General features: G+C 37.0%; 1 protein-coding gene across 1 annotated transcript in view; it reads right to left on the reverse strand.

Moving 5' to 3' along the window:
* Nucleotides 1–552: 552 nt before the first annotated feature.
* NDUFAF2 (NADH:ubiquinone oxidoreductase complex assembly factor 2) overlaps nt 553–25948 on the reverse strand; it is a 180962-nt gene continuing 155566 nt past the window's right edge. Inside the window, exon 4 of the mRNA XM_047755408.1 lies at nt 553–885. Coding sequence (XP_047611364.1) covers nt 634–885 — 252 coding nt within the window. The 3' untranslated portion in view covers nt 553–633. The remainder of the gene's footprint in view (nt 886–25948) is intronic.

A 25948-nucleotide genomic window follows, 5' to 3' on the forward strand; every position in this document is an offset into this window, starting at 1 on the left:
AGAGCTCCATTAGCAACAAAAACTTGGTTGTGCACTTCAGAAAACTTTTGTGTATAATGTTTTAATATTATCTGTCTATAATTGTCTTCAATATACAAGCCAGAGGAATCACTTTCTAAGAAGCCTCTCCTATTTTCTATTTTCTCAAAGTAATTTTAAATCTCACAGAGCTATTATTATTGTACCATTTATGTTTACTGTCCTTTCAGACTTTTGTGATCTGTTGTCTACTTCTATTGGTCCTAATTCCTCCCTTCAGATTCCAACCACAATCCCACCATAAACTAGCTTTCTCCCATCTACTCATCAAGATCTTTATGGATTTTTTTATTTTGGATGGTTTGTAAATGATTATTAAGAATCCAAAATGTACAGAGCATTTATAGCTACAAAATACTCCTCAAGGGAGCAATCCAAGAGGGAAACAGAATGGACTAAGTCAAGTGAAGGATTTAAGTTTAAAAGGAGTTAGGTTTCTATAGTTCATAACTTCATACTTCTTATGCATACTAAAAGTCAATAAGCTTAATGAAATAGAGAACTGTATAGTTGGAAAATACAAAATAACTTTTTTACTTTTATTTGTTGAAATAGTTACATACATATAAATGAAATGACTTTACCACAGTGCATTCACTGATTGTGGTGCTTGCTGTCTTGTGGCATCCAGGATCCTGGTTGAAAGGTTTTACCAGTGCTGGTGGGAGCCACTGAGGGTTCTTCCTTTCCAAAGTATGGAGCAGAGGCATGTCCTTTAATCTGTGTTTGAACTGGTGAAGCTAAGAGTTCCTTGTGGCTCTCTTCACTAATGAGTTTTTCTTTTTTGTAAAAATCTTTGCTTTTTGTCTGCATTTCTTCTCTATATTTTTCATTCTTTAGTATTTCCTGTATGCATAAATAAATGGAAGAAATCATTAAATTTCTAGTTAGCAGAAAACCCAAACTGAAGGTTTTATAAAAATTAAAAAGCTAGTAAAAAAATACATGATATTTGCTTTTCATTTAAATAATATATAGGTATGTACAGGGTAAGTCTGAAAAAATTTTGTTATTTGAATTAAACACCCCTGTCCTTGTATACTATAACAAAAAGATGGAAAGGATCACAAAATAGAAATATTTACTACACAGTAAGTGAAACAAACCACTTAACGCCAGTTCCCGAGTAGCACTTTGTTACTGGAAATGTTCCTCAAATCACTGCAAACAATTTGTGCATTGCAGTTCTGTCATTCAGATTTGCTATTCTATTTGTAAGGATCTATACCCCAACAATAAGTCTATTACTGTATTTCACTGAATATAAGACCATCAAATTTAAGATGTATTACTGTCATGTGTACCACTAAAAAAGGCAATTAAACTCCTTCACACACCCTGATTTCAGACATGCTAAAATTTGAAAAGATACGCATCTTAAAAACAGATGAAATGTAGTAAGTACATCTTTTTATTGATCCCTTCTTCCTCTTCTATCTTAAAAAATGATTATTTCCAAATGGGTGAAAATTTTAAATGTTCTTTTTGCTTATTTTCTAATTTTTCTTTAAGAATATATAATTTATAACATAAATGAGAACATAACTAATATCTGACAACATTGACAAAAAATAAGTTCTCCCAAGTTATTTTTAATTTCAACATTTAAAACAAGGGCACATCTGGGGATGATGCAGCCTTTCTGTTTCTAGTGTGAATTTCAAGCAATAATAGTCCTTTAAAAAGGTAAGTTCTGATACTTAAAATCACATTTAAAATAATTGTAATGATGAGAAAATATTTGGGGAGGTTACTGTGTTATAGACTTTTAGTTTTAGATACAAAGAAGAGCCAATCTAATGAAATATGTGAGGGAAAGGATATTTATAAATAGTCTTGTAATTTCCACAACATAAATCAATTCCCTATGAGTAGTTTATTAACCACAGTAAGTATGAGTTCAGGAACAGCGGCTATGAATGAGGGTGAGAGTAATCAGGCTTTGCCTTTCATACACCCTATAGAATTCTCAAGTAAGGAGATCATATGTCACAAAGAAAATCCCTCTAAGATTCCGGAAATAATGAAAGTAGATGGAAATATTTTTCATTCTGAGGTCATCTCATCTTCACCTCATCTCTATACTCTTTAAGCCCTCTATGAACTGCATGGAAGCTCTTTATCTTGAGCAGAATGAAAAGTTCAGGACTGGGTTGAACTTGCACTGGCAACCTGCCACAGGTGGCAAGATGCTACAGAGCAGCTCGGCTGGCTTTGGTTTAAGAGGATCAGTCATGTTGTTTTTTACAGATTCCAGCTCTACTGTAGCAGTCATGCAGCTAGCATAAGCCTATGCCTTCTCCATAAAAGGAAAGCGAGGGCAGAGAATTGTTCTTTTTTCTCCCTGTCTTCACATAATTTCCCTTTACTCACCATTACTCTGTCAAATCAATTTCTTTCTTATAATGGCTATTTAGGCAAATAAAAAGCCAATCTGAGTATGTTGATTATTTTAATATGAAGATTAAAGATTTCAGAGTTGGAATAACATGGAGACTATTGTTTTTCCTGGAAATTTTTGGTCTTTTTTTAAAAAAAACTAACACTTACCAGACCCCTGCAAACAACTTCCAGAAAAATTAAACAGAGCATAAATCATTTATGAAAGGAAATCTAGTTTTGTAAATATTTGGAAGAGATAAAATGGAAGTAGCTAGGTGGAGAAAATAGGAACCTGTGGATTTAAACAGAAGTAATTTTGTAACAAAGCCTATTTTACAGCAAAAGTTACTGTAAAGCAAGGAATTTTCCTTACATTATTTCCTTAGAATAATAACACCTTAGGTCTCAGCGTGTTTATCAATAAAAACATTGTTTATTTGTATAGGGATAAACCAAGAGTAACTAAGTCTTCACATAAATGTTTATGTGTTTAAAACAAACATTTATCCTTTCACATACCACATTTCTCCCTGTTAATAAATACTTTGACATTAAAAAAATAGTTGTATGGTATTTATCACTTGCATTATACCATGACTATCCCTATTGTTGCCTCCAATATTTCACCTTTTCATTTAAAAAATTAGCACTCTGATGACTCTCTACATAGAGTTCTTTAACCTAAATACACATTGTTTCAATCCAAAATCTACCTTTTACTAGCTGTGACACCAAGAAAGTCACTTAACCTTTTTGCAATCTCAGTTTCTTTATCTGAAAATGGGAATACAGTGACCATGTGTAAACATTTATACCTCAAATACTTATATGAATATATCTGTGTGTGTGTGTGAGTGTGTGTGTATGTATATACACACACACTCACACACATATATATACATATATATACTGTTCATATTCTTAGGTCTTTTGAAAGTTTACAGTTAAATACATGGGCTCTGAATCAAGACTAACTGTATATGAATCACAGCTTTGCCTATTACTAGCTGTATGACCCTGTTAATATTGCTTAACCTCTCTGTGTCTCAGCTTCCTCATGTATAAAATGGAGATTACAATACTGTCTTTAACGGGCTGTTGTAAAGTCTAGGAAAGAGCTGGTTACAGGATAGTAATAGTATAACAGGACAGGGTACAGGTGGATTTTTAAATAGTGATTATTTATTTCATCCCATTAAAAATAAAGATACCATAGATACACAATGGAATACTACTCAGCCATAAAAAAGAATGACATAATGCCATTTGTAGCAACATGGATGGAACTAGTGAGTCTCATACTGAGTGAAATGAGCCAGAAAGACAAAGATAAATATCATATGATGTCACTTATAGCTGGAATCTAATATCCAGCACAAATGAACATCTCCTCAGAAAAGAAAATCATGGACTTGGAGAAAAGACTTGTGGCTGCCTGATGGGAAGGGGAGGGAGTGGGAGGGATCGGGAGCTTGGGCTTATCAGACACAACTTAGAATAGATTTACAAGGAGATCCTGCTGAGCAGCATTGAGAATTTTGTCTAGATACTCATGTTGCAACAGAACAAAGGGTGGGAAAAAAAATGTAATTGTAATGTATACATGTAAGGATAACTTGATCCCCTTGCTGTACAGTGGGAAAATAAAATAAAATACAATAAAATAAAGATACCAAACTTATATCTCAATACTTAAGCTTTTTTAAGTACTTAAAATTTTAACCCATTAATTTGTGACATACATTGAATAACTATTTGTGTGAAATTTTTGCAAATAAAATCCCCACATCATCTGCTATCCTTATGAAGAATAAAAAAACTCAATTTTGCCAGAATGAAAAAATATGCAATTTGACATGCTATAGTCTCCAGCAAAGGCAGTAACCATCACCACTGGATTAAGAACAGAGGTGTTACTGGATCATATGATAGATCTTGGGCATCTATCTGGAGAAAACCATAACTCAGAAAGATAATAAATCCCAATGTTCACTGCAGCATTATTTACAACAGCCGAGACATGGAAGCAACCTAAATGTCCAACAACAGAGGAGCAGATAAAGAAGATGTAGTGTATAAATACAAAGGAATATTACTCAGTCATAAAAAAGAATGAAATAGGAAGCAGGAGCAAGATGGTGAAGGAGTAAGATGTGGCACTCACCTTCTCCCACAAAGAAATTAAAAAAAAAATCTACATGTAGAAATTCATACAGAACATCTACTGAATGCTGGCAGAAAACATAAGACCTCCAAAAGGAGCAAGAAAACCTCATATGACTGGGTGGAACAAAAGAAAAAAAAATCAGGATGGAACCAGCACTCTTGAGAGGGAGCTGTGAAAGAGGAAAAAATTCCATACCCTGGGAGCCCACCTAACTGATGTGGACATCAGACAGGGCAGAGGGGGAACCTCAAAGCCTTGGAGAAAAGTGTAGCAGCCACACTGAGGAGGGCAAAGTAGAGAGAGAACCACACAGACCATTGGTACCATTACCCGGGAAGCCACAGCCTGAGACATTTGAGTGGGGAATGAGCTGAGACTTGGGCTATGGAGATCAGTTCCAGGCAGAGGACTAGCCTGGAAATAGCCTGAGGAGGCTAGGGAGTGGTGTACCACGGGCTAGGGAGTAGAGTGCCATAGCTGATGGAGTGTGGGAGGAGGCCTGGGCCTGCCAGAGAAATAAGGTGCCATTTTTGAGGAGGGCAAGATGAGGATAGGCAGGACCACCACAGGAACATCTTTCTCTGGATGAGCCAGCTCTTGAGCAGTGGGGTACCTCTTGCATGGGCTATGGGGTGCAAACCTTTCAGCCATATCAGACTCCTGCAGTGAGCACAGTGAACCACCACTAAAGGTCCCATGAACAGGCACCATCTGTGGCCCCAGTCACCTGAGGAGTCATTGCCACCATGGAGGGCCCTGGAACAGAGCACCACCTGTTGCCCTCACTCCTCTGAGAATAGACATGCCTCGCTGTTGCTGCTGCCAAGGGTTCTAGGTGCTACCCCCACCTCTCTGAGGGTCATTGCCACTGTTCAGGGCACTGCAACCAGGAGCAGCCTGTGTCCCCTCACCACTGCCAAGGGCTCTCACCACTGCCAAGGGCCTGGCAACCAGGCAATGCTACAGGCACTGTCTACTGCCCCCACCTCCCTGGAAGCATGTGCAGGCCATACACTGGCACACCCTCCATCAAGGGGATAATAGTGTGCACACACTGAGGAAAGAGAAAGCAAGCATCCAAACCAAAAGCAGCCCTCACAAGCTACCCAGGGATACTTTCACATATAAATAGCCCTCCAAGACTATGGTAGATAGATGTTTTCCCTAAACTAACAGAATTAGAAAAATATAAGCAAAATCAAGAAGCACAGGAACCATTCCCAGTTAAAAGAACAGGAGAATTTCCCTGAAGGAGCAAATGATGAAACAGACCTCTGCCATTTAACAGACACTGAGTTCAAAAAGGAGGTAATAAAAATACTGAAGGAATTAAGAATGGATATCAACAATAACACAGATTACTTTAAAAAGGAACTAGAAAGTAAAAGGAGGAGCCAAGCCAAATTAGAAAATTCATTTTCAGAGACAAAATCTGAGTTAAAGGCATTGAACAGCAGAATGAATAACAAATTAGTGACTTGGAAGAAAGAATAATGGAACTCACCCAATCAGGAAAGCAGATAGAAAACTGAATTTAAAAAAAGAGAAAGCAATATAAGAGATCTATGGGATAATATAAAACATGCCAAGTTGAACCCAAACAGACCTCCACCAAAACCTATTATAATAAAAATGGCAAAACTTAAAGTTAAGGAAAGGATTCTAATGGCAGCAAGAGAAAAACAAAGAGTTAATTACCTCCACAAGGCCATTAGCTGATGGCTTTACATAAACTCCTCAGGCCAGAATAGAGTGGCAAGATACAAAGTTCTAAAACGAAAGAATTTTCAGCCTAGAATACTCTACCCGGCAAGACTATCATTTAAAATAGGATAAATAAAGAATTTCTCAAACAAAAACTAAAAGAATACAGCAATACTAAACCCATTCTAAAAGAAGTATTATTTAGATCTCCTCTAAATAGGAAAGAAGTAAGAAGATATAGGATGGAATAATTCACAATTGGAAAGTAATTACTTAAATAAGCCAGTATACAGATCAAAAAAAAAAAAAAAAAAAAAGAATGAATCCATTTGCAGTAACACGGATGGACCTAGAGATTATCATACTAAGAGAAGTTAGACAGTGAAAGACAAACATCATATGATATCACTTATATGTGGACTCTAATAAAAATGATACAAAAGAATTTATTTACAAAGCAGAAACCAACTCACAGATTTCAAAACCAATCTTTGCCATTTTTTTTTTTTTTTAGGGCTGCACCCTAGGCACATGGAAGTTTGTAGGCTAGGGGCAAATTGGAGCTGCAGGTGCCGGCCTACACCACAGTCACAGCAACACCAGATCTGAGCCACACTGTAGCTCACGGCAACACTGGATCCTTAACCCAATGTGTGGGGCCAGGGATCAAACCCAAGTCCTGATGGATACTAGACAGGTTTATTACCAGTAAGTCACAACAAGAACTCTTCAAAACCAATCTTAAGGTTACCATAGGTGAAAATGTTGAGGGGAGGGAAGAACTACGAGGGTGGGAATAACATATACACACTACTGTATAAAATAGATGATTAACGAGAACCCACTGCATAACAGCACAGCAAAATCTACTCAACAATTTGTAATAACCTATATGAGAAGAAAATGGATATATTTATATGTATGACTCACTTTTCTATACACCTGAAACTAATACAACTTAGTCATCTATACTCCAATAAAATTAAATTTAAAAAAAGAAGAATTAAACACACACACACACCCCAGAGGTGTTAGTAAAACATAATCTATTAGCTTGAAAACAAGATGGAGTTGACTGGTGCCAGACTAGTTCTTCAGCCATAAACAACTAGAAAATTGAACAAAAAATAATAAACTTTTCATATACTAAACAACAGTCAATGCAATACTGTGAGACCCTCTAGAGAAGGGAAACAAATGAGATAAGCCCTGCATCACCTCAGCTTTTTGTCTGGATGCATATTATAGGCTGCTGCACAGGGTAAGGGAACTCAAGCAGAGGTTTGTGATCTTGAGCTAAAGAGATAGAGATGGTTGGTTAGGGAGGCCAAGGAAGCTGGGATTTGTGGGGCAGAGAACCAGAACAAACAGAGGGAGAGAGTTCTAGAAACCTGCATAGGAGTCCCCTTGAGTGTTCAGCTGAATATTAAACTGTATGTGGGTAGGGTGAGACTCTACAGGACCAAGAAGATCAATTTCTTGCCAAAGAGTAACTACTTGGGAGCTGTAAACTGAACAACTGCTGCTGCTGGTATGAGACTAAGAGACATTCAAGTTTTAATCAGCCAGAGATGCCTCACCAAACCTACAGGGCATTCAGTAAAAAGACTTTAGAAAAATCACTCCTTAGTTGCTTAACATTAGATGCATTTCAGGTGTTTAGTAGCCAAATGCAATTACTGGAAGGTACATATTAGAAAGTACAATTATAAAACATTTCCATTATTGCAAAACTCCTATTGAACAGTATTTCTCTAGATGCACTTTAACAAAACTTAAGAATAAGCCTCTAAAAGTTTGGGCTGATTCACATGTAAATTAATATACTACAAAATAAAACTCAACATTTTTTAAAGGAGAAAAACAAAACCCAGACAGTAAACAATAAACTATTTCAATGTTCATTATCCAGTCAAGAAATGAAGAAGGAAAGTGTATCCAAAACCAGTCAACCAGAAACAGACCCAAACATGATAGAAATGATGAAATTAAAAAATAGGGTTTTATCGTAACTACTATAAATATGTTCAAAGACTTAAAAAGAAAAATGAACATAAAGAGAAAAGAAAAACAATTAAAAAGAACTAAATGGAACTTATAGGGACAAAAAATATACAAAATACAAAATATAATGGATAGGCTTAATAGATTAGACACTGCAAAAGAAAAGAACAATGAATCTGAAAACAAAACAATGGAAACTATGAAAACTGCAGCGAGAGAGAGAGAAAGAGAGAGAGAGAAAAAAAAAAGCTTAAAAACTTAACCATAGCCTCAGTGAGCTGTGGGACAACATTAAGCTGGCTCACATACAGGTAACTGGGAATCAAAAAAAGGGAAGAGAGAGGAAGGAAAACACATAATGACTAAAAAAAATATAAAACCAAAGCACATCAAAATAAAATTGCTAAAAACCAATGATAAAGGGAAAATCTTAAAATAAGCTATTTAAAGAAGACATATAACAGACAAAGAAATACTACTGAGTTTGCATCAGAAACAATGCAAGGTATAAAACAATGGAATGACTTTAAAATGCTGAAGGAAAATAAAAACTGGAAATTTAGAATCCTATAAACAGTAGAAGTATCCTTTAAAAAATGAAGGTTAGTAATATTTTCAGACCAAAAAAAAAAAAAAAAGGTTGATTTTGTCACACACACACAAAAACCCTTTATTAAAAGAGCGTTAAAGGAAGTACTTTAGGTTGAAAATTGATATAAGATGGAAACTTAGATTCTACATAAAGGAATGAATAGTGCCAAAAATATCAGAATGAAGGACTTCATTGCAGTCCTAGAAAAATGCTAGACTCTGGGACACTCTGCTAGGTAGTCAATGCCCTGGAACTTTATGTCCACCCACTCCTAACTCCTTGAGCACACACAAAAATCATCACATTGTGCACTGTAACTACTGCTATAGATTTTGGGGGTTATCATGTTCATATTCCCACCAGAGGGACTTCTCAAGCTTTGCAAAGATATCAGTTACCAGTGAATGGAAGAGAAGTGCAGCCTGAAGGGTAAGAGGACTGTTCTGACCATTTGCAGCCCTCAAATTAACAGCATCAAACTAATGATGCTTCATTCCAGCCCCATTCCCATCTGACAAAGAGTTTTTGGCCACCAAACCTTCTATGTCTTGCACCATTGTCCTGGCTGCCCTGGCTTGGAAATTTTTTTTTTTCCCATATCCCCAGCATGAGGAAGTTCCTAGGCAAGGGATCAAATCCATGCTACAGCAATAGCCTAAGCCACTGCAGTGACAATGCCAGATCCTTAGCCCACTGAGCCACATGGGAACTCACTGGCCTGTAATTTGAAGCAGTAAGTCAACAGTGGCCCTTCTCCATTGAAGCTGAGCCATATGGAGTGGACAATTGGAAAGTCATGCATGAAAGAAAAACAAAAAAAGAAGTCATGCATGAGGTCAACTCCTTTCTGAGAAGGTCGCATCAAAGAGTACCCTTTCAATGAATTGAAAGATATCATTTCAACCAATCTCAGGGAAAAAGAAAAAGAAAAAGAAACCATACTGACAACAGACAAAGCACAAGCTGTACCAAAATCTGATATTTCAGAATTTTCCATAAATATATTGTTTATTGTTCTGTGACAATCCCTTCCATTTCAACAGGCACCAGGGGTGTTCAGTGGGAGCAAATTAGCTTAGGCTTGAATTGCTTATGGAGCCTTAATATTGGGAAAACAGACAAATTCAGCTGTCAAAAGTATTATGTATTAAATGTCTGAGTCTATATATTGTTCTATGTCAAATTACAAAGTACTATAGATTGTGAGGATTACATTTTGAAAAAGATATTTTTTAAAGGAAAAGCTATGGATGCCTTTAAGAAGCTCACCCCTGTATTTATAGTGAGTAAAAATTCATGTTATTTATTAATTCAGTGATGAACTCAAGCCCCCTTAAAATTATAGCTCAAGTCATAGATATAGAAAAACTACTGAAGGGGAAAGAAAGGGGGAAGGATAAATTAGGAGACTGGGATTATCATATACACACTACTATATATAAAATAGATTACCAACAAGGACCTACTACATAGCACAGGGAATATAGTCAATATCTTACAATAACCTATAATGGAAAATAATCTGAAAAAAAGATATATATACACATATATATTCAGCTTATAAATATATGTTCAGCTTATACATATATACACACATATATAATCACTTTGCTATACACCTGAAATTAATATAACATTGTAAATCAACTATATTTCAATTAAAAAATAAAAACCACTTTATAAATAAAAATAATTTAAAATTATAAATTAGCAATACATTTGTGGCAAAAGCTTAATGGAAGTATACTTTCCATAACTACTGAATGTAGGCATATAATTTTTCAAAATGCACATAAGATAAAGATACAATGAAAGTTTGGTCTTAGACCAATTTTCTAAAATATTTAAATTACTAAATACAGTCTCCCTAATCTATACATTTTTCTCCTCTCACTAGACTATGTGCTATATATATAAGATAAACATATTTGACTTTGACAGTTCCATTTTCTTTCCATAAATTAAACTCTATAATTAATAATTCTTATTTTAATGAATATTAAAAATTTTAAAGTATGAATAAATTGGCTTTGAGTCTTTTAAGAAAAAGCATTTTGAAGACTATAAAAAGATTTAGTAAATATATCATAAGTGAAGACTTGGCATAAAGTACAGTACAGGTCCTCAAACCATAGAGATGTTTGGTTAGTGTAAAATGGTCTCATCCAGAAATTAGCCACTCAGTATATGCCACACACTCCACACCACGATCAACATAATTATTATGGGAATTTGATTTATATCTGTTTAAAAATGTTCTAAGATGAATGTTCTTTTTATAATGTCAATTTTGTAACATACCAAGAAACAATTCAGACCTAAGAAAAGCAGCAGTAGTAATGCCTAAACTTGAAAACATTGCAAAATTGTTTAATTAAACTACATTTTCTAGTTCTACAAGTTAAACTGCCAGGATGAAATAAGATGTTAGATCACCTTGTTTCAATATATGAAAGAGAGTAGAGAAAAAAAGGAAGGAGGTGCATAGGTCACCAAAAGATACCCTACGTTCAGACCAAAGGCAACACCTGCTAGATTAGTAATCAAAAATGAATTTAATCTTGCTTGATGGGAGTAGAAGCCAAAAGAGTAAATAAATGAGAGAGCTTGGGTTAGTATGATAGCATTGGGTTGCTAAGAAATCTATTAGAATGAAACACCAACCAAGCAAATTCTGCTTTAACAGAAGCTGCTCCTGCTACATGTTCTTGCCAATCACTAGTGTGCCTCTGCCAAATCAATGTCACATTTAATTTATTCACATTCAAATCTATTACAAACAGACTTTGATCAATTACAATAATGAACATGTAGGCCGAGTTTTGTTGTTTTGACACGCTTCCTTGAACTCTTCTCCCGCATTTTTTCAAAACAGTTCTAATTGCAAGAAGTTGATCTCAATGGCTCTTGTTATTTGAGGGAACAATTGTAAGGTTTGTTTATATTCCTTGCTGGCTAGGAATTTCTGGCTTTGAGTTGTCTTTCTCTGAACTTGAGCCAGATTAATTATTAAATCTTAAAATGTCACTAAAATGAACTAATCACAGAGCACAAGTCATTAACAGTTTTGCAGGTGGTATTTTCCTTAATAACTTCTATATACATAAAAAAAGACCTTTGAGCATAAAGACACAATTATTTAATTGACAAAGGAATTTAGTAGTTAAGCCTTAATAAAAATAATTAGAATCATTTAATATTAGTCCTATTTAATTGATCTGCCCTGGTGGGAGACAAAAGAAAACCCTTGCTTCCCTGTGTGAGAAGGGAAAAGACCATAATCCCTGGAAGAGAAGGCAATGGCAGGTCTCCATGGCTTTCCAGGCATGGGCGCTGAAAGTGGGAAAGAAATGGCAAAGAGGCTGGAGTCTGGAAGAAAAAGGAGGCTCCATCTGTGAATGATTGCTAATATCTAATGAGCTGTTATGTGCCAGATGCTGTAGGGAGAAAAGAGTTCTTTCGTTGGTTGAGAGGAGGTGGGCAAGAAGTGAGACACACTGTTACAGAAGCTGCAGCTCCCCCCTTATGGAGTCTTCCCTGAGACTCAAAACTGTCATGGCTGGAGGATTCCCTCCCTAGGACCTGATGCAGGGGTACAATGCAAGGGACAACAGATATACTGGAGCCCTGTAAGATATACTCATTCATTCATGCATTTTTCATTCAATAAATGTATACTAAGCACCTACAATTCAAAACCCTGGGGGATACAAAGAATAAAACCTGTCTCTCACTCTAATGGAGCTTCTTGGCAGGTAGAGATGATGATAGGCAAAGGTGGTGACTTGCTGCAACATGGACTTCCCCAGGAGTCAAGGTAGGGAGGAGAGCTGGGTTAGCACCAATGGCCAAGTATCAGGCTAATGCTTACAGGGTCTTTCCTACTTTCTCATTGACTCATTTACTGGTTCATTCATACATTGAGAGCCCATTATGTGCCAAGGATACAGAGTTAAAAGACACAATTTTTACTGTGCTCTTAAGGAACTCACAATCTAGGGAAGAGAGGTACAAAATTAATTAAAGTACAATAATGATAAGTTCTGTGATAATATCAGGTAAAGAATGTTATGAGACTACAAAAGAAAAGCTGTTGTTCCTATTATTATCCACAGGGTGGGGAGTAAGGGCTAGAAATGACTTTCTAGAGAAGGTGATGCCTGAGTCTTATTAACAATAGGAATTTACCAGAAAACTGAGAAAAGGAGGCATTCTGGGAAAGGTAAACACAGGTTTAGGTATGGAGGAATATAGCAAATTCAAGATACTGTAAGCTGTTCAGATGGCATGCAGAGGTTCAGAACACACTGAATCTTACAACGCGATGTTAGGACATTTAGATTTTATCTTGAATGCGATGGCAAAATATTCTGACTCTGAAGCAAGAGTAGGATTTCCAGATAAAAGGGTAGAATGCTCAGTTAATTTGAATTTCAGATAAGCAAAAAAAATTTTTTTAGCGTAAGTATGTCCTAAATATTGCATGGGACATATAATTATTCATTGTTTGTTTGAAATTTAAATGTAACTAGGTGCCTTGTATTTTAATTGCAAAATCTGGCAATCATAGCAGAAGACTTATGTGTTTATACCACATTAAAAAAAAAAAATGACTCTGGCAACTGTCGAAATTGAATTACAGGGAGGTGAGCCTGGAATATAGAAATCAGTTAAACTGCTACTGTTGAAATGCAAATGAGAAATAATGAGGGCAGGAATCAAGGCAATAGCAGTAAGATGGAGAGAAAAAGAAGAAAAAGACAGACTATTAGGATATTCACAAGGAAAAAGATCTTGGTCATCAAGTATGTGGAGGTAAGCAAGGCCAGGACAATTCCCAAGTTTCTGATGATGATGGATAATGACAATAATCGTGGTAGAAAATAGAGAAAAAGAGGAGTTCTGGTTTAGACTTACTGAATGTGAAATGTCTGTAAAATATCTAAGTATCCTGTATTGAATTGTTAGCTCTTCCTTCTTAGCCAAACCTCTGAAGTGCTTCAGGACTTACTCCTATAGGCCCCCCTTTTTTTTCCGGCTGTGCCTGTGGCATATGGAAGTTCCTGGGGAATCTAACCTATGCCACAACAGCAACCCAAGTCACACGAGATTCCTAACCTGTCGAGTCACCAGGGAACTGCTAGGCCTTCTTCTTGGGGCCTAGGAGTGTACACTCTCTACACTCTCTCCTTAGGTAATCATTTCCATATATCCCGAAGAATCTCCAATTTGTACTTTCTGAGTGTTCTCCAAGCTCCAGAATCATAACGCCAACTATCTAACTGAAGTCTCCACCTGAATTATCTAAGGGATATTTTATTTTATTTTGTCTTTTTAGAGCCACACTCATGGCGTACTGAGGTTCCTAGGCCAGGGGTTGAATTGGAGCTGTGCTATACCACAGCCATAGTAACACAGGATATGAGCCACATCTGTGTCCTACACCACAGCTCATGGCAATGCCAGATCCCTAATCCACAGAGTGAGGCCAGGGATCAAACCCACAACCTCATGGTTATTAGTCGGATTCATTTCCGCTGCACTACAATGGGAACTCCATCTAATGGATATTTTAAATTAAATATACCTAAGATCAACAAGGCTCAGAGGACTATCTCAGGGTCACACAATTAGCCTAGACTTAAAATGAAGCTTGTGTCTTTACTGTCTTCTACTACTTATAACTGCCTTGCACAGTTCTCATCAAGCCCCAAGCACACTGCACTGCTCCCCTGACACCTGGCAGCTTCGCCTTGTTTCAATTGGGCCCCACCCTATTCCCCTTTCCCTTACATGGTAAGATCCAGACAAGCTCCAAGGTGACTCCCAACTGCACATACACAGAGGGGCCATTCACCTAATTGGTGGCCCTGAAAGTTAACTCTATACTCTCAAAGAAGCCTCTCTGACATAGCAAAGGCAAACCAGTGGGTAGGACCTGGGGAGGAGGAAGAGGCTACTGGTATGCCCTCATGGTGAGAAGCAGCACTTTAGCCAGCAGCAGCTGAATCTGCCTCCCTACACAACTTCATGCATTTATGAAAACTATTCCTATTTTCCCTTACATCCTACATCACCTAGCACTAAATTCTATCAATTCTTCCTCCAAAATGTATCTTGAATTGCGCGCTTCTCTCCATCTTTGTTGCCAACGACATTTCTTGCCTAGACTATGATTCAACAGATCCTTAAAACAAAACCCAAACCTACCCATGACAGACATGGAGATATTCTGATCAGCTACCTCTTTAAGAAAAGGCTTGCTTCTCAGACACAGAAAGCCTGGTGGGCAGGCAGTCTCCAACATACAGCCATACCATGGCTTTCCAACAGATAGACATTTGGGTTGTTTCTAGTCTTTCACTATGCCATATTTACTATTTCTGCATCAAATGGCCCTGTAAATCAGGCCAAACTGTATTTTCACCGGATAGTTTTGAGTAGATTTCTAGAAGTTGGATTGCTAAGGAAAGATAAATGCACATATATTTTTCTGTCTCAAAGAGAGTGGGTTTTTGAATGCCCTTTCTACATCCTTTCTTTCCTCCTTTCCCCACACTCAGTGCCTATAATTGGTGTGCAATATATATATATTGGATTAATTAATTTGGCTCTGTATATGCAATTTACTAATAGCAGATTAACTTTGTATTTTACAATTGTTTTATAAATCCAAATCCAAACTTCAATAGCTAATAATCGCAGACAAATAATATTCTATCATTCATAAAACCAATTCTGATTCTAAATGACTTGCAGCCCTTCTCTTCATATGCTGAAAAAGGCTTAATAATTTGAAAAATGAGGAAAGACAGATACAAATTTATTTATACTCTTGGGAGCTTATTCTAGTTTTTAAAAAATCAACTGTAGTAAAGATGCCTTAGTTTGCTCTTTTGAAAAATAAGAAAAAATTGTCTCTCTCTTTGTGTACCTTTTACCCATCAACAAGTAAGTATTTGATTTAAAATATACCACCACTTAAATACAAAGTCCCTAAGGTATTAAGAAGAGAGTGTGGTGGTATTAAGAGAAGAAAGTATTAAGATAAAAAAGTTTAATAAAAAAAAATTATTTTGGACCTAAAATCCTTTTTTTTTTTTTCTAGAGACAGTGTTATAATGATGGTGATAGTCCCTGCCTAATATATATTAAGTAATTTAACCACAGTATTTGCAATAAAAAATACAATGTGATGGAATCACAGTACATTATCCACAGTGACCATGGGTGACTAAGACTTGAAAACAGGCTGCTGACATCTCAGAGCAACAGCTAGAGTGCTTTCCCCAAAGAAGCAAGGGTTCTGTGGGGAGGTAGATGGGTAAGTGACTCTCAGCTACTTCAAATGGAGCTCAGGACTCCACTCCATCCACCTCCAAAGAGTGTCCAAGCATTTCCCTTCCTATTAGGCAACTGCAGAAGGCAGAAATAAGAGGAAAGGCTTGGGAAAGGGTAGGTAATGGTGAGAAGGTGATCATGTGGCTAACTAGAAGTGCAGCAGTCAGATAAGCAACCACAACTACACCTGCAATAACAATAACATCCACTTCGGGCAACGTGAGTAGCACCGACAGACAGGCAGAGAGGTCTGCAGCAATTACAACAGGAAGAGAGTGGAACTCCCAGAAGAATATCGGCTGATGAAACCAACTAAAATGACACGGTGGGAAGAAGGGATGGTAAAAGGGAGGAACCACAGTAAAACATCTTTTCTCCTAAGAGGAAAAGGAAAAGACTAGAATATTAATTAGGATTGTAGAATGAGTTCTAAAGGTCAGGGAAGCAGGCATAAGCTCAAGTAGCTATCAGTGGTAGCTCAGGAGCCAGGCTTCCTTTAGGTTTTGTGCCAGGAGAAAAAGAAAGGCTCAGGGGGTGTCCCGGCAATGATGGAAACAGGAAAATTAAGAAACAAGGTAGGGTGAGAATTCTCTTCTCATGGCAGCTGGGGAGGGGGAGGGGAGGGCAGCAAAATAGTTATTGACAAATAAGAACAAAGGCAAAAGAAAATCAAGGGTAGAGAAGGAAGGCACTCACCAAGAGATCTTAGCTGGAGCCTCTATTTCACTTTTATTTACATATTCATGGTTGATACAATTATTTTAGATCTTAGAGAAATGGCAGGGGACATGAAGCAGTCTCTGTTCTCATGAGGCTTAAATTTTAGTAGGAAGAAACAAATGATAAACCAACAAATAACACAGCTAGTGAATGTCAGCTAACAGGTGGCTGCTTGCTATCGCTATATCTTTCCCATTTAATCAGTCTGTCCTTTGGGTTTACTAAGAAATAGAGAACTTGAAATAGTAAACTACCAAAGGAGTAAACAGAACTTTTAAGCTTTTTTTTTTTTTTTTTTTTTTTTTCCTTTTCACGGCCGCACCTGCACATACAGAAGCTCCTAGGCTAGGGGTTGAATGGGAGCTGCAGCTGCCAGCCTATGCCACAGCCACAGCAACACCTGATCTGAGCTGTAGCTGCAACATACACTGCAGCTTGTGGCAATACTGGATCCTTAACCCATTGATGGAGGCCAGGGATTGAACCCACATCCTCATGGACAATGTGCTGGGTTCTTAACTCACTGAGCCACAACAGGAACACCTCAGCTTCTTTTGAATGTTCTTTTTCCCCTCAAAAATCACTTTCTTTTTTTTTTTTTTTTACAGAATACAACTTGAAACAAATATTGAAATTTAAACAAAAATCCATGAAATAAAAAAATGTAAATCTCTTTTTCTATTTATTTCTGCTCTGACCTTTATGATTTCTTTCATTCTCCTAGCTTTGTGTGTGTGTGTGTGTGTGTGTGTGTGTGTGTGTGTGTGTGTGTGTATCACATCTTCTTTATCCATTCATCTGCCAGTGGACACTTAGGTAGCTTCCATGTCTTGGCTACTGTAAATAATGCTGCAACGAACACTGGGGTATCTTTTTGAATTAGAGTTTTCTTCAGATATATGCCCAGGAGTGGGATTGCTGGATCATACCGTAATTCTATTTTTAGTTTTTTAAGGAACCTCCATATAGTCTTCCATAGTGGCTGTACCCATTTGTGTTCCCACTAACACTGTAGAAGGGTTCCTTTTCCCCCATGTCCTATCCTGCATTTACTATTTGTAGACTTTTTTTTTTTTTAATAGCCCTGCCTGTGGAATATGGAAATTCCTGGGCCGGGGTAGAATCAGAGCAGCAGCTGCGGGCCTAAGTCGCAGCCATGACAATGGATCCAAGTGGCATCTGCAGCCTAAGCTGCAGCTTATGGCAACGTCAGATCCTTAACCCACCGAAGCCAGGGATGGAACCTGCATTCTCACAGAGACAATGCCAGGTCCGTAACCAGCTGAGCCATGATGTGAACTCCCTATTTGTAGACTTTTTGATGATGTTCATTCTGACTGGTATGAAATGATACCTCAATGTAGTTTTGGTTTGCATTTCTCTAATAATTAGCAATGTTGAACATCTTTTCATGTATTTTTGGGCGTCTAACTTCTTTGAAGAAATGTCTATTTAGTAGTTGCCATTGTCGCTTAGTGGAATAAGGATCCGGCAATGCCACAAGCTGCGCCACAGGTCTCAGACGCAGCTCAGAGCTGGTGTTGCTGTGGCTATGGCAGAGGCTACGGCTGCAGGTCTGATTTGAACTCTGGCCTGGACACTTCCATGTGCCATAGGCACAGTCAGAAAAAGAATAAAAGAAAAAAAGAAATGTCTATTTAGATCTTTCCCCCATTTTTAAATTGGGTTGTTTGCTCCTTTAATATTGCATTGCATGAGCTGTTTGTATATTTTGGAGATTAATCCCTTGCTGGTAGCATTGGGATTTTTCTCCCAGTCTGTGTGTGGTCCTTTTGTTTTTCTTTCTTTTTTTTTTTTTGCTGTGCAAAACCTTTAAGTTTAACTGGGTCCCATTTATTTCTTAAAAAATTTTTTTAAAAGTATAGTTGATTTACAATGTTGTGCCAATTTCTGCTGTAAAGTGACCCAGTCAATACATATATTTATACACACACACACACACACACACACAAACACACACATTATTTTTCTCATATTATCTTCCATCATTTTCTATTCCAATAGATTGGATATGATTCCCTGTGCTATGCAGCAGGATCTCATTGCTTATCCATTCTAAATGTAATAGTTTGCATCTACTAATTCCAAACTCCCAGTCCATCCCACTCCTTCCCTACTCATCCTTAGCAACCACAAGTCTGTTTTCTATGCCTGTGAGTCTGTTTCTGTTTTGTAGATAGGTTCATTTGTGCCATATTTGGATCTAAAAAAATACTGTTGCACTTTATATCAAAAAATGTTCTGCCTATGTTTTCCTCTAAGAGTTTTACAGTATCTAGTCTTACATTTAGGTCCTTAATCCATTTTGAGCTAATCTTCTTATGGTATTAGAGAATGTTCCAATTTAATTTTTTTTTCTGTGTAGCTGTCCAGTTTTCCCAGCACCACTTATTGAAGAGAATGCCTTTTCTCCATTGTATGTTCTTGCCTCCTTTATTGTAGATCAATTGACCATAAGTGTGTGGGTTTATTTCTGGGCTTTCTGTCATGTTCCATTGATTTCTGAGTCTGTTTCTGTGCCAGTACCAGATTATTTTGATTATTGTAGCTTTGTAGTATAGTTCAAAATCAGGGAGCATGGAGCATGATTCCTCTAGCTCCATTTTTCATTTTCCAGATTATTTTGGCTACTTGGGATCTTCTGTGTTTCCATACAGGTTAAAAAATTTTTTTTTCTATTTGTGTGAAAAATGTCATTGGTAATTTGATAAGGATTGCACTGAATCTTTAGATTACCTTAGGTACTATGGTCATTTTAACAATACTGATACTTCCAATCCAAGAACATGTTATACCTTTCCATGTATTTGTGCTGTCTTCAATTTCTTTCATCAGTGTCTTATAGCTTTCAGATTATAGGTCTTTTGCCACCTTAGATATTTTTAGTCCTAGTTATTTTATTCTTTTTACAATAAACTGTGGTGTGATTTGGCAACCACATATAATGCAATTAGTCTGACTTTATGGGGGGGACTAAACCCATTAGTCCTCACTAAATTGTAACTTTTCACTCTTAAGAAGGGAGACTGCCAAAAAACAACTATAAAAAAGATAAAAATACTTTGAACTTTATTTTCCTCTTTAACATTTCACCTTATATTCAATTGTGCAATTCAGAAAAATATTTAATTTTATTATTACCTATTGAAAACTTCATACATTAAGATAAAAAGCATTTTTAACCCAATAAAAGTATTAAAGCATAAATAAATGAAAAACATTTTATTTTTTAATAAAAAAGAAATTAAGCAAACACCTAAATCTGTGGCATTTTTTTCAAGTAAAAAGTATTTCTACATTTTCCATTAGAAATGGATCTTTCAGAGTTTCCACTGTGGCTTAGTGGGTTAAGAAACCAACATAGTATCCATGAAGATGCAGGTTTGATCCCTGGGCTTGCTTAGAGGGTCAAGGATCCAGTTTTGCTGCAAACTGTGGCATAGGCCAGCAGCTGCAGCTCTGATTAAAATCCTAGCCTGGGAACTTCGATATGCTGCAGGTGTAATCACAAAAAGAAAAAAAAAAAGAAATGGATCTTTCTTTTAGTACTACTTTATTTTGGCTCTTAGTATATCAAATTTCTAAGTTAATTATATGATTGGATGCACAGGATTTGGCAGTACATTTAATGTAAAATGCATTTATTTACCTATACTATACTACTATTTTATGATGTGGGGGTTATTCATTATCATTGTAGCTAGGCTTTAAGGTTATGTGAGAGCAAAAGAACAAGAATTGGCCCATAACAATGAAACTAGTCATTTCTAAACTTTAAATATGTAAATTACTATTGTTAATATACAACTAGCAATAAGCTGTTTTTTAAAATATTCAATTAGTTTTTTACAGTTATTAATTAATTAATTAATTTTATTTTATGGCTGTATCCACAGCACATTGAAGTTTCTGGGCCAGGGACCGAATCTAAGCCACAGCTAGGACCCATGCCATAACTGTGACAACACCAGATCCCCTAACCCATGTGCTGGGCTGGGGAATTGAACCTGTGCCTCTGCAGTGACCAGAGCCACTGCAGTCAGATTCCCAACTGAATGCACCACAGAAGGAACTCTCTACCATTAGTTATTCAGGTTCTTTGCATTTGTATCCAGGGAGGATTTCAGCTGTCCCCTAGAGAGTGTGCTATATTAGAAGCCTGACCCACAAGGAGAAGATTTCAAAGTATGTAGATGGGGCCTCTTTCAGAGAAATGGGCATTTATACTTGTTCCCTCTGCAATGAGTCCTAGAGGCCCAGCTGTGGTGCCTACTCCTGCCCATAACAGCTGATTCTTTGTTTGCTGTAGTTTTGTGGGTCTCATGGATATAAATCCCATTGGCTTTAATAGCTATATGTTTTAAAGCCCCATCCCTTAGGTGAGAGTCTTAAAAGTTGGGGTGTTAAATGTGGCATCTAAATACTTCAGTCCTCAAGGAGAAGCCATGACTTAAGAGTTCTTCCCCCATTGTATAGCATTGTGACGCGAGCCAGGGGGCCGGGGGGGGTGGGGGTGGGGGGGGTAGTGGTATTGTTAGACTGTGTAGGGTAGGACAATTTTGATGTAGGTTTTTTTTGTTTCGTTTTGTTTTTTGTCTTTTTGCTATTTCTTGGGCCGCTCCCATGGCATATGGAGGTTCCCAGGCTAGGGGTCGAATTGGAGCTGTAGCCGCCAGCCTACGCCAGAGCCACAGCAACACAAGATCCGAGCTGCGTCTGCAACCTACACCACAGATCATGGCAACGCCGGATCGTTAACCCACTGAGCAAGGGCAGGGACCGAACCCGCAACCTCATGGTTCCTAGTGATTCGTTAACCACTGCGCCACGACGGGATCTCCGATGTAGGTATTTTTTTATCCACCCTATGTATATGAGCCACTCATCCACTTTCTGGATTCCTTTCAGAAGTAGTTCCTCCATGTTCAATGTGTCCAGGGAGGAGGGGAGTTGGGAACCTCCTATGACTCTTGGGCTGAACCACTGCAACAAGCTTATCTTCCATTTTGAGGGATGGGTCTGATTACTTTAATCTGAAGGTTTGAGAATCCTAAGTTCTTTAATTAAACCCAGTTTACTACATCACATGGTATTTCTATTTTTAGACAGTTAAGGAACCTCCATACTGTTGTCCATGGTGGTTATATCAGTTTACATTCTCACCAACATTGTAGGAGGGCTCCTTTTTCTCCACACCCTAACATTTATTATTTGTAGACTTTTTGATGATGACCAGGTGTCAGGTGATACCTCACTGCAGTTTTGATTTGCATTTCTCTAATAATTAGTAATGCTGAGTATATTTTTATGTGCTTTTTGGCCATCTGTCTTTCTCCTTTGAAGAAATGTCTATTTAGATCTTCTGCTCATTTTCTGATTGTATTATTTGCTTTCTAAATATTAAGCTGCATAAGCTGTTTTATATATTTTGGAGATTAATCCCTTGATCCAGCAATCCCACTCCTGGGCATATATCCAAAGAAAACCAAAATTCAAAAAAATGTATGCACCCCAATGTTCACAGCAGTGCTAATTACAATAGTCAGGACATGGAAGCAACCCTAAATGTCTTAGCAACATAGAAATGGATAAACAAGATGTGGAACATATATACAATGGAATATTATTCAGCCATAAAAAGAATGAGATAATTCCATTTACAGCAACATGGATGGAGCTGGAGATTATCACACTAAGTGAAGTAAGTCAGAGAAAGACAAATATATGATATCATTTATGTGTGGAATCTAAAAAAAAAGATATAGGAGTTCCCGTCATGGAGCAGCAGAAACGAATCCGACTAGGAACCATGAGGTTGCAGGTTTGATCCCTGACCTCGCTCAGGGTTAAGGATCTGGCATTGCGGTGAGCTGTGGTGTAGGTCACAGGCGCGGCTCGGATCTGGCGTTGCTGTGGCTCTGGCATAGGTCGGCGGCTCAGCTCCGGTTAGACCCCTAGCCTGGGAACCTCCATATGCCATAGATGCGGCCCTAAAAAGACAAAGGACAAAAAAAAAAAAAAAAGAAAGAATGAAAGAAAGAAAAACAGTGATACAAACAAACTAACTATAAAACAGAAAACACATTCATAAACTTCAAAAACAAACTTAAGGTTACCAAAGGGGAAAGGTGGGAGGGAGGCATAAATTAGGAGTTTAGCACATATGCATTACTATCTAAAAAATATTTAATCAACAAGGTCCTACTATAGCATAAGGAATTCTACTCAATATTCTGTAATAACCTATATGGGAAAAGAATCTGAAAAAGAACGGGTATATGTGTAAATGAATCACTTTGCTGAACACCTGAAAGTAACACATCGTAAATCAACTATACTCCAATATAAAATAAAAATTAAATTAAAAAAAGGAAAAAAACTCCTGCTGTGACAACATAGACAGTTTAAAATGTAGATTTTATTCTGATTTAAAATTATTTGTTGGGTTATCTTTTAGACATAGAGGTGCTAATCTTCTAATTAAATATTAAGCAAAATTATTGATGTGGTTCTTGAATTTATGGGTTAGAAAAATTATTTTTAAGGACTAAATATAGGAAGATGGCATAAAATTTGAATGATTCAAAAAATTTAGAGTTAAAAAGTATTATTCCCCCTCACATAAGCCCAGCTACCTAGTTTTCCTCCCAGGAGCAACCACTGTACTCTTCTAGAGATGCTAATACAAGCATACTTTCACGTTTTCCTTGCATTGATAAAACCTGTTGAAGAATACCCAGATTTTTAACATGTAAGGCTCTTGGATAATCAAAGACTAGTCTACTCTACAATTATACACATTGTATTGGCCAAATATAAGGCTTAAGAAGAGAGCTGACTATATTCAGTGATTAAAATTACGAAGCATCAGAGAGTTTAGGAGTGGGAATGGGAACATTTATTAATTCAAAATATGTGTCAACAAAAGTCTGCTTATAACTTTCTGATACTGTGGCCAAGTATATAAGATCTGATTCCACCTACCAAGAAGAGTGAACTAAAAATTTTTAATAGAGTATGAAAGGGAAAGTAGAAAACAGAAATATCGAAACAAAGTGAACAAAGTTTGGAGCAAAATATACCATGAAGCTAAGTAGCACAATCCAAAAGGATATCTATGATGATAGAAATGTTCTAATCTGTGCTTAGAACCAAATAGAACCATATGTCCTTGTAACCATATGTGGCTACTGAGCATTTCATATGTGGTAGCATGACTGAGGAACTAAATTTTAAATTTTATTCAATTATAATTAATGCAAATTGTAATAGCTAAGCTAAGTGGCTAGAGGCCGCTGCACTGGACTAGAGGTTTTGCACTAGACAGGGCTCTGCAGTCTAGACCAAAGATGGGGAATTAGTAACTATTAGGATAAATTTTAAGATGAAAATTTATGAATTAAAATAATACAAATAAAATTTAAGCATCATTATAAGAGAATAATACGTCCAAAATAGAAATTCTTTCACAATTTGGCATTTGAATAAAAATCTTTAGAAAATAGAAACAATACCCATTCAAAGGGTACAGAAGAATAAGTATGTAAAAGGATAATACAAGAAAGAGTAAAAGTTAATTTATATAAACAGTCTTGTTAGATTAACAAGGAAAAGTGTTAATTACCTGATAAAGAGAACATGGTAGCACTTTATAAATATTTGTTAAACTGAAATGACTTTTGTGGTGGTTAACAGAGAGCACTTGTTTCCTTAAGGCTACAAATAAAACAGCCTCTACAGTTCCTGTCATGGCGCAGTGGAAATGAATCCGACTAGGAACCATGAGGTTGCACATTAGATCCCTGACCTTGTTCAGTGAGTAAAGGATCTGGCGTTGCTGTGAGCTGTGGTGTAGGCCACAGAAGCGGCTTGGATCTGGCATTGCTGTGGCTATGGCATAGACTGGCAGCTGTAGCTCCAATTAGACCCTTAGCCTGGGAACCTCCATATACCATGCGTGCGCCCCAAAAAGCAAAAAAATAACAACAATAAACAAATGACACAGCCTCAAGGTTTTAGATAAATTAATAATACATAAGAGACTAGGATTAAAATAGAATTTCAAGGCACAGTCCCAATCAATGCCCAGTGATGGGTATCATGTGGGCTCTTCCTCATCATGTCCTTTGCACTACCTGTCAGATCACTTAGTAGGAAGAAGAATACCGAACTGCCATTCTTAAATCCTTTTTAAAAGTGAAATATTTTTCTGATTACACAGAAATTTTTTCTCTATGAAGCAAATTTAGAAAACACATAAAAGCATAAAGAAGAAAATCAACTCACCACCCAAATAGTCATTATAATTTTGTATTTATATTTCTTTCCAATATTTTTTTTCCCGCCTTTTCTAGGGCTGCTTCTGTGGCATATAGAGGTTCCCAGGCTAGGGGTCAAATCGGAGCTGTAGCCGCCAGCCTACGCCAGAGCTACAGCAACGCGGGATCCGAACCACGTCTGCGACCTACACCACAGCTCACGGCAACGCCCGATCCTTAACCAAGGCCAGGGATCGAACCCGCAACTTCATGGTTCCTAGTTGGATTCATTAACCACTAAGCCATGACGGGAACTCCTCCAATCTTTGTTTTATACAGCAACTCCCGTATTTTAAAATATAACGGAGCCAAGATTATGTGGTATATTTTATAATTTTCCTCTTTTTAAAATTCATTCTCATACAATGTCTTTATAAAGGTAAAGCATATGAACATATTAGTTGGGAAACAGGCTAAGCCAACTGACTATAGATTCATATTTACACCTTCATTGCTAATTGTGCTAACTTATTTGAACTAAGGTCTCCAAGGTTAATTAGCCTTTCTTTTACTGATAAGCAGTACTTACCAATAAAAGAAAATGTAATTAAATTTTATAAGTATGTGCAAATTTATGTTTTTCATTTCCCAATAAAAATCTGAACTCCTGAAAACTTTTCTCATATTGATAGTTGGTATTAAAGACAGGGAATCTTACCT

Source organism: Phacochoerus africanus, chromosome 1, assembly GCF_016906955.1.
Source record: "Phacochoerus africanus isolate WHEZ1 chromosome 1, ROS_Pafr_v1, whole genome shotgun sequence".
NCBI classification, from domain to species: Eukaryota; Metazoa; Chordata; class Mammalia; order Artiodactyla; family Suidae; genus Phacochoerus; species Phacochoerus africanus.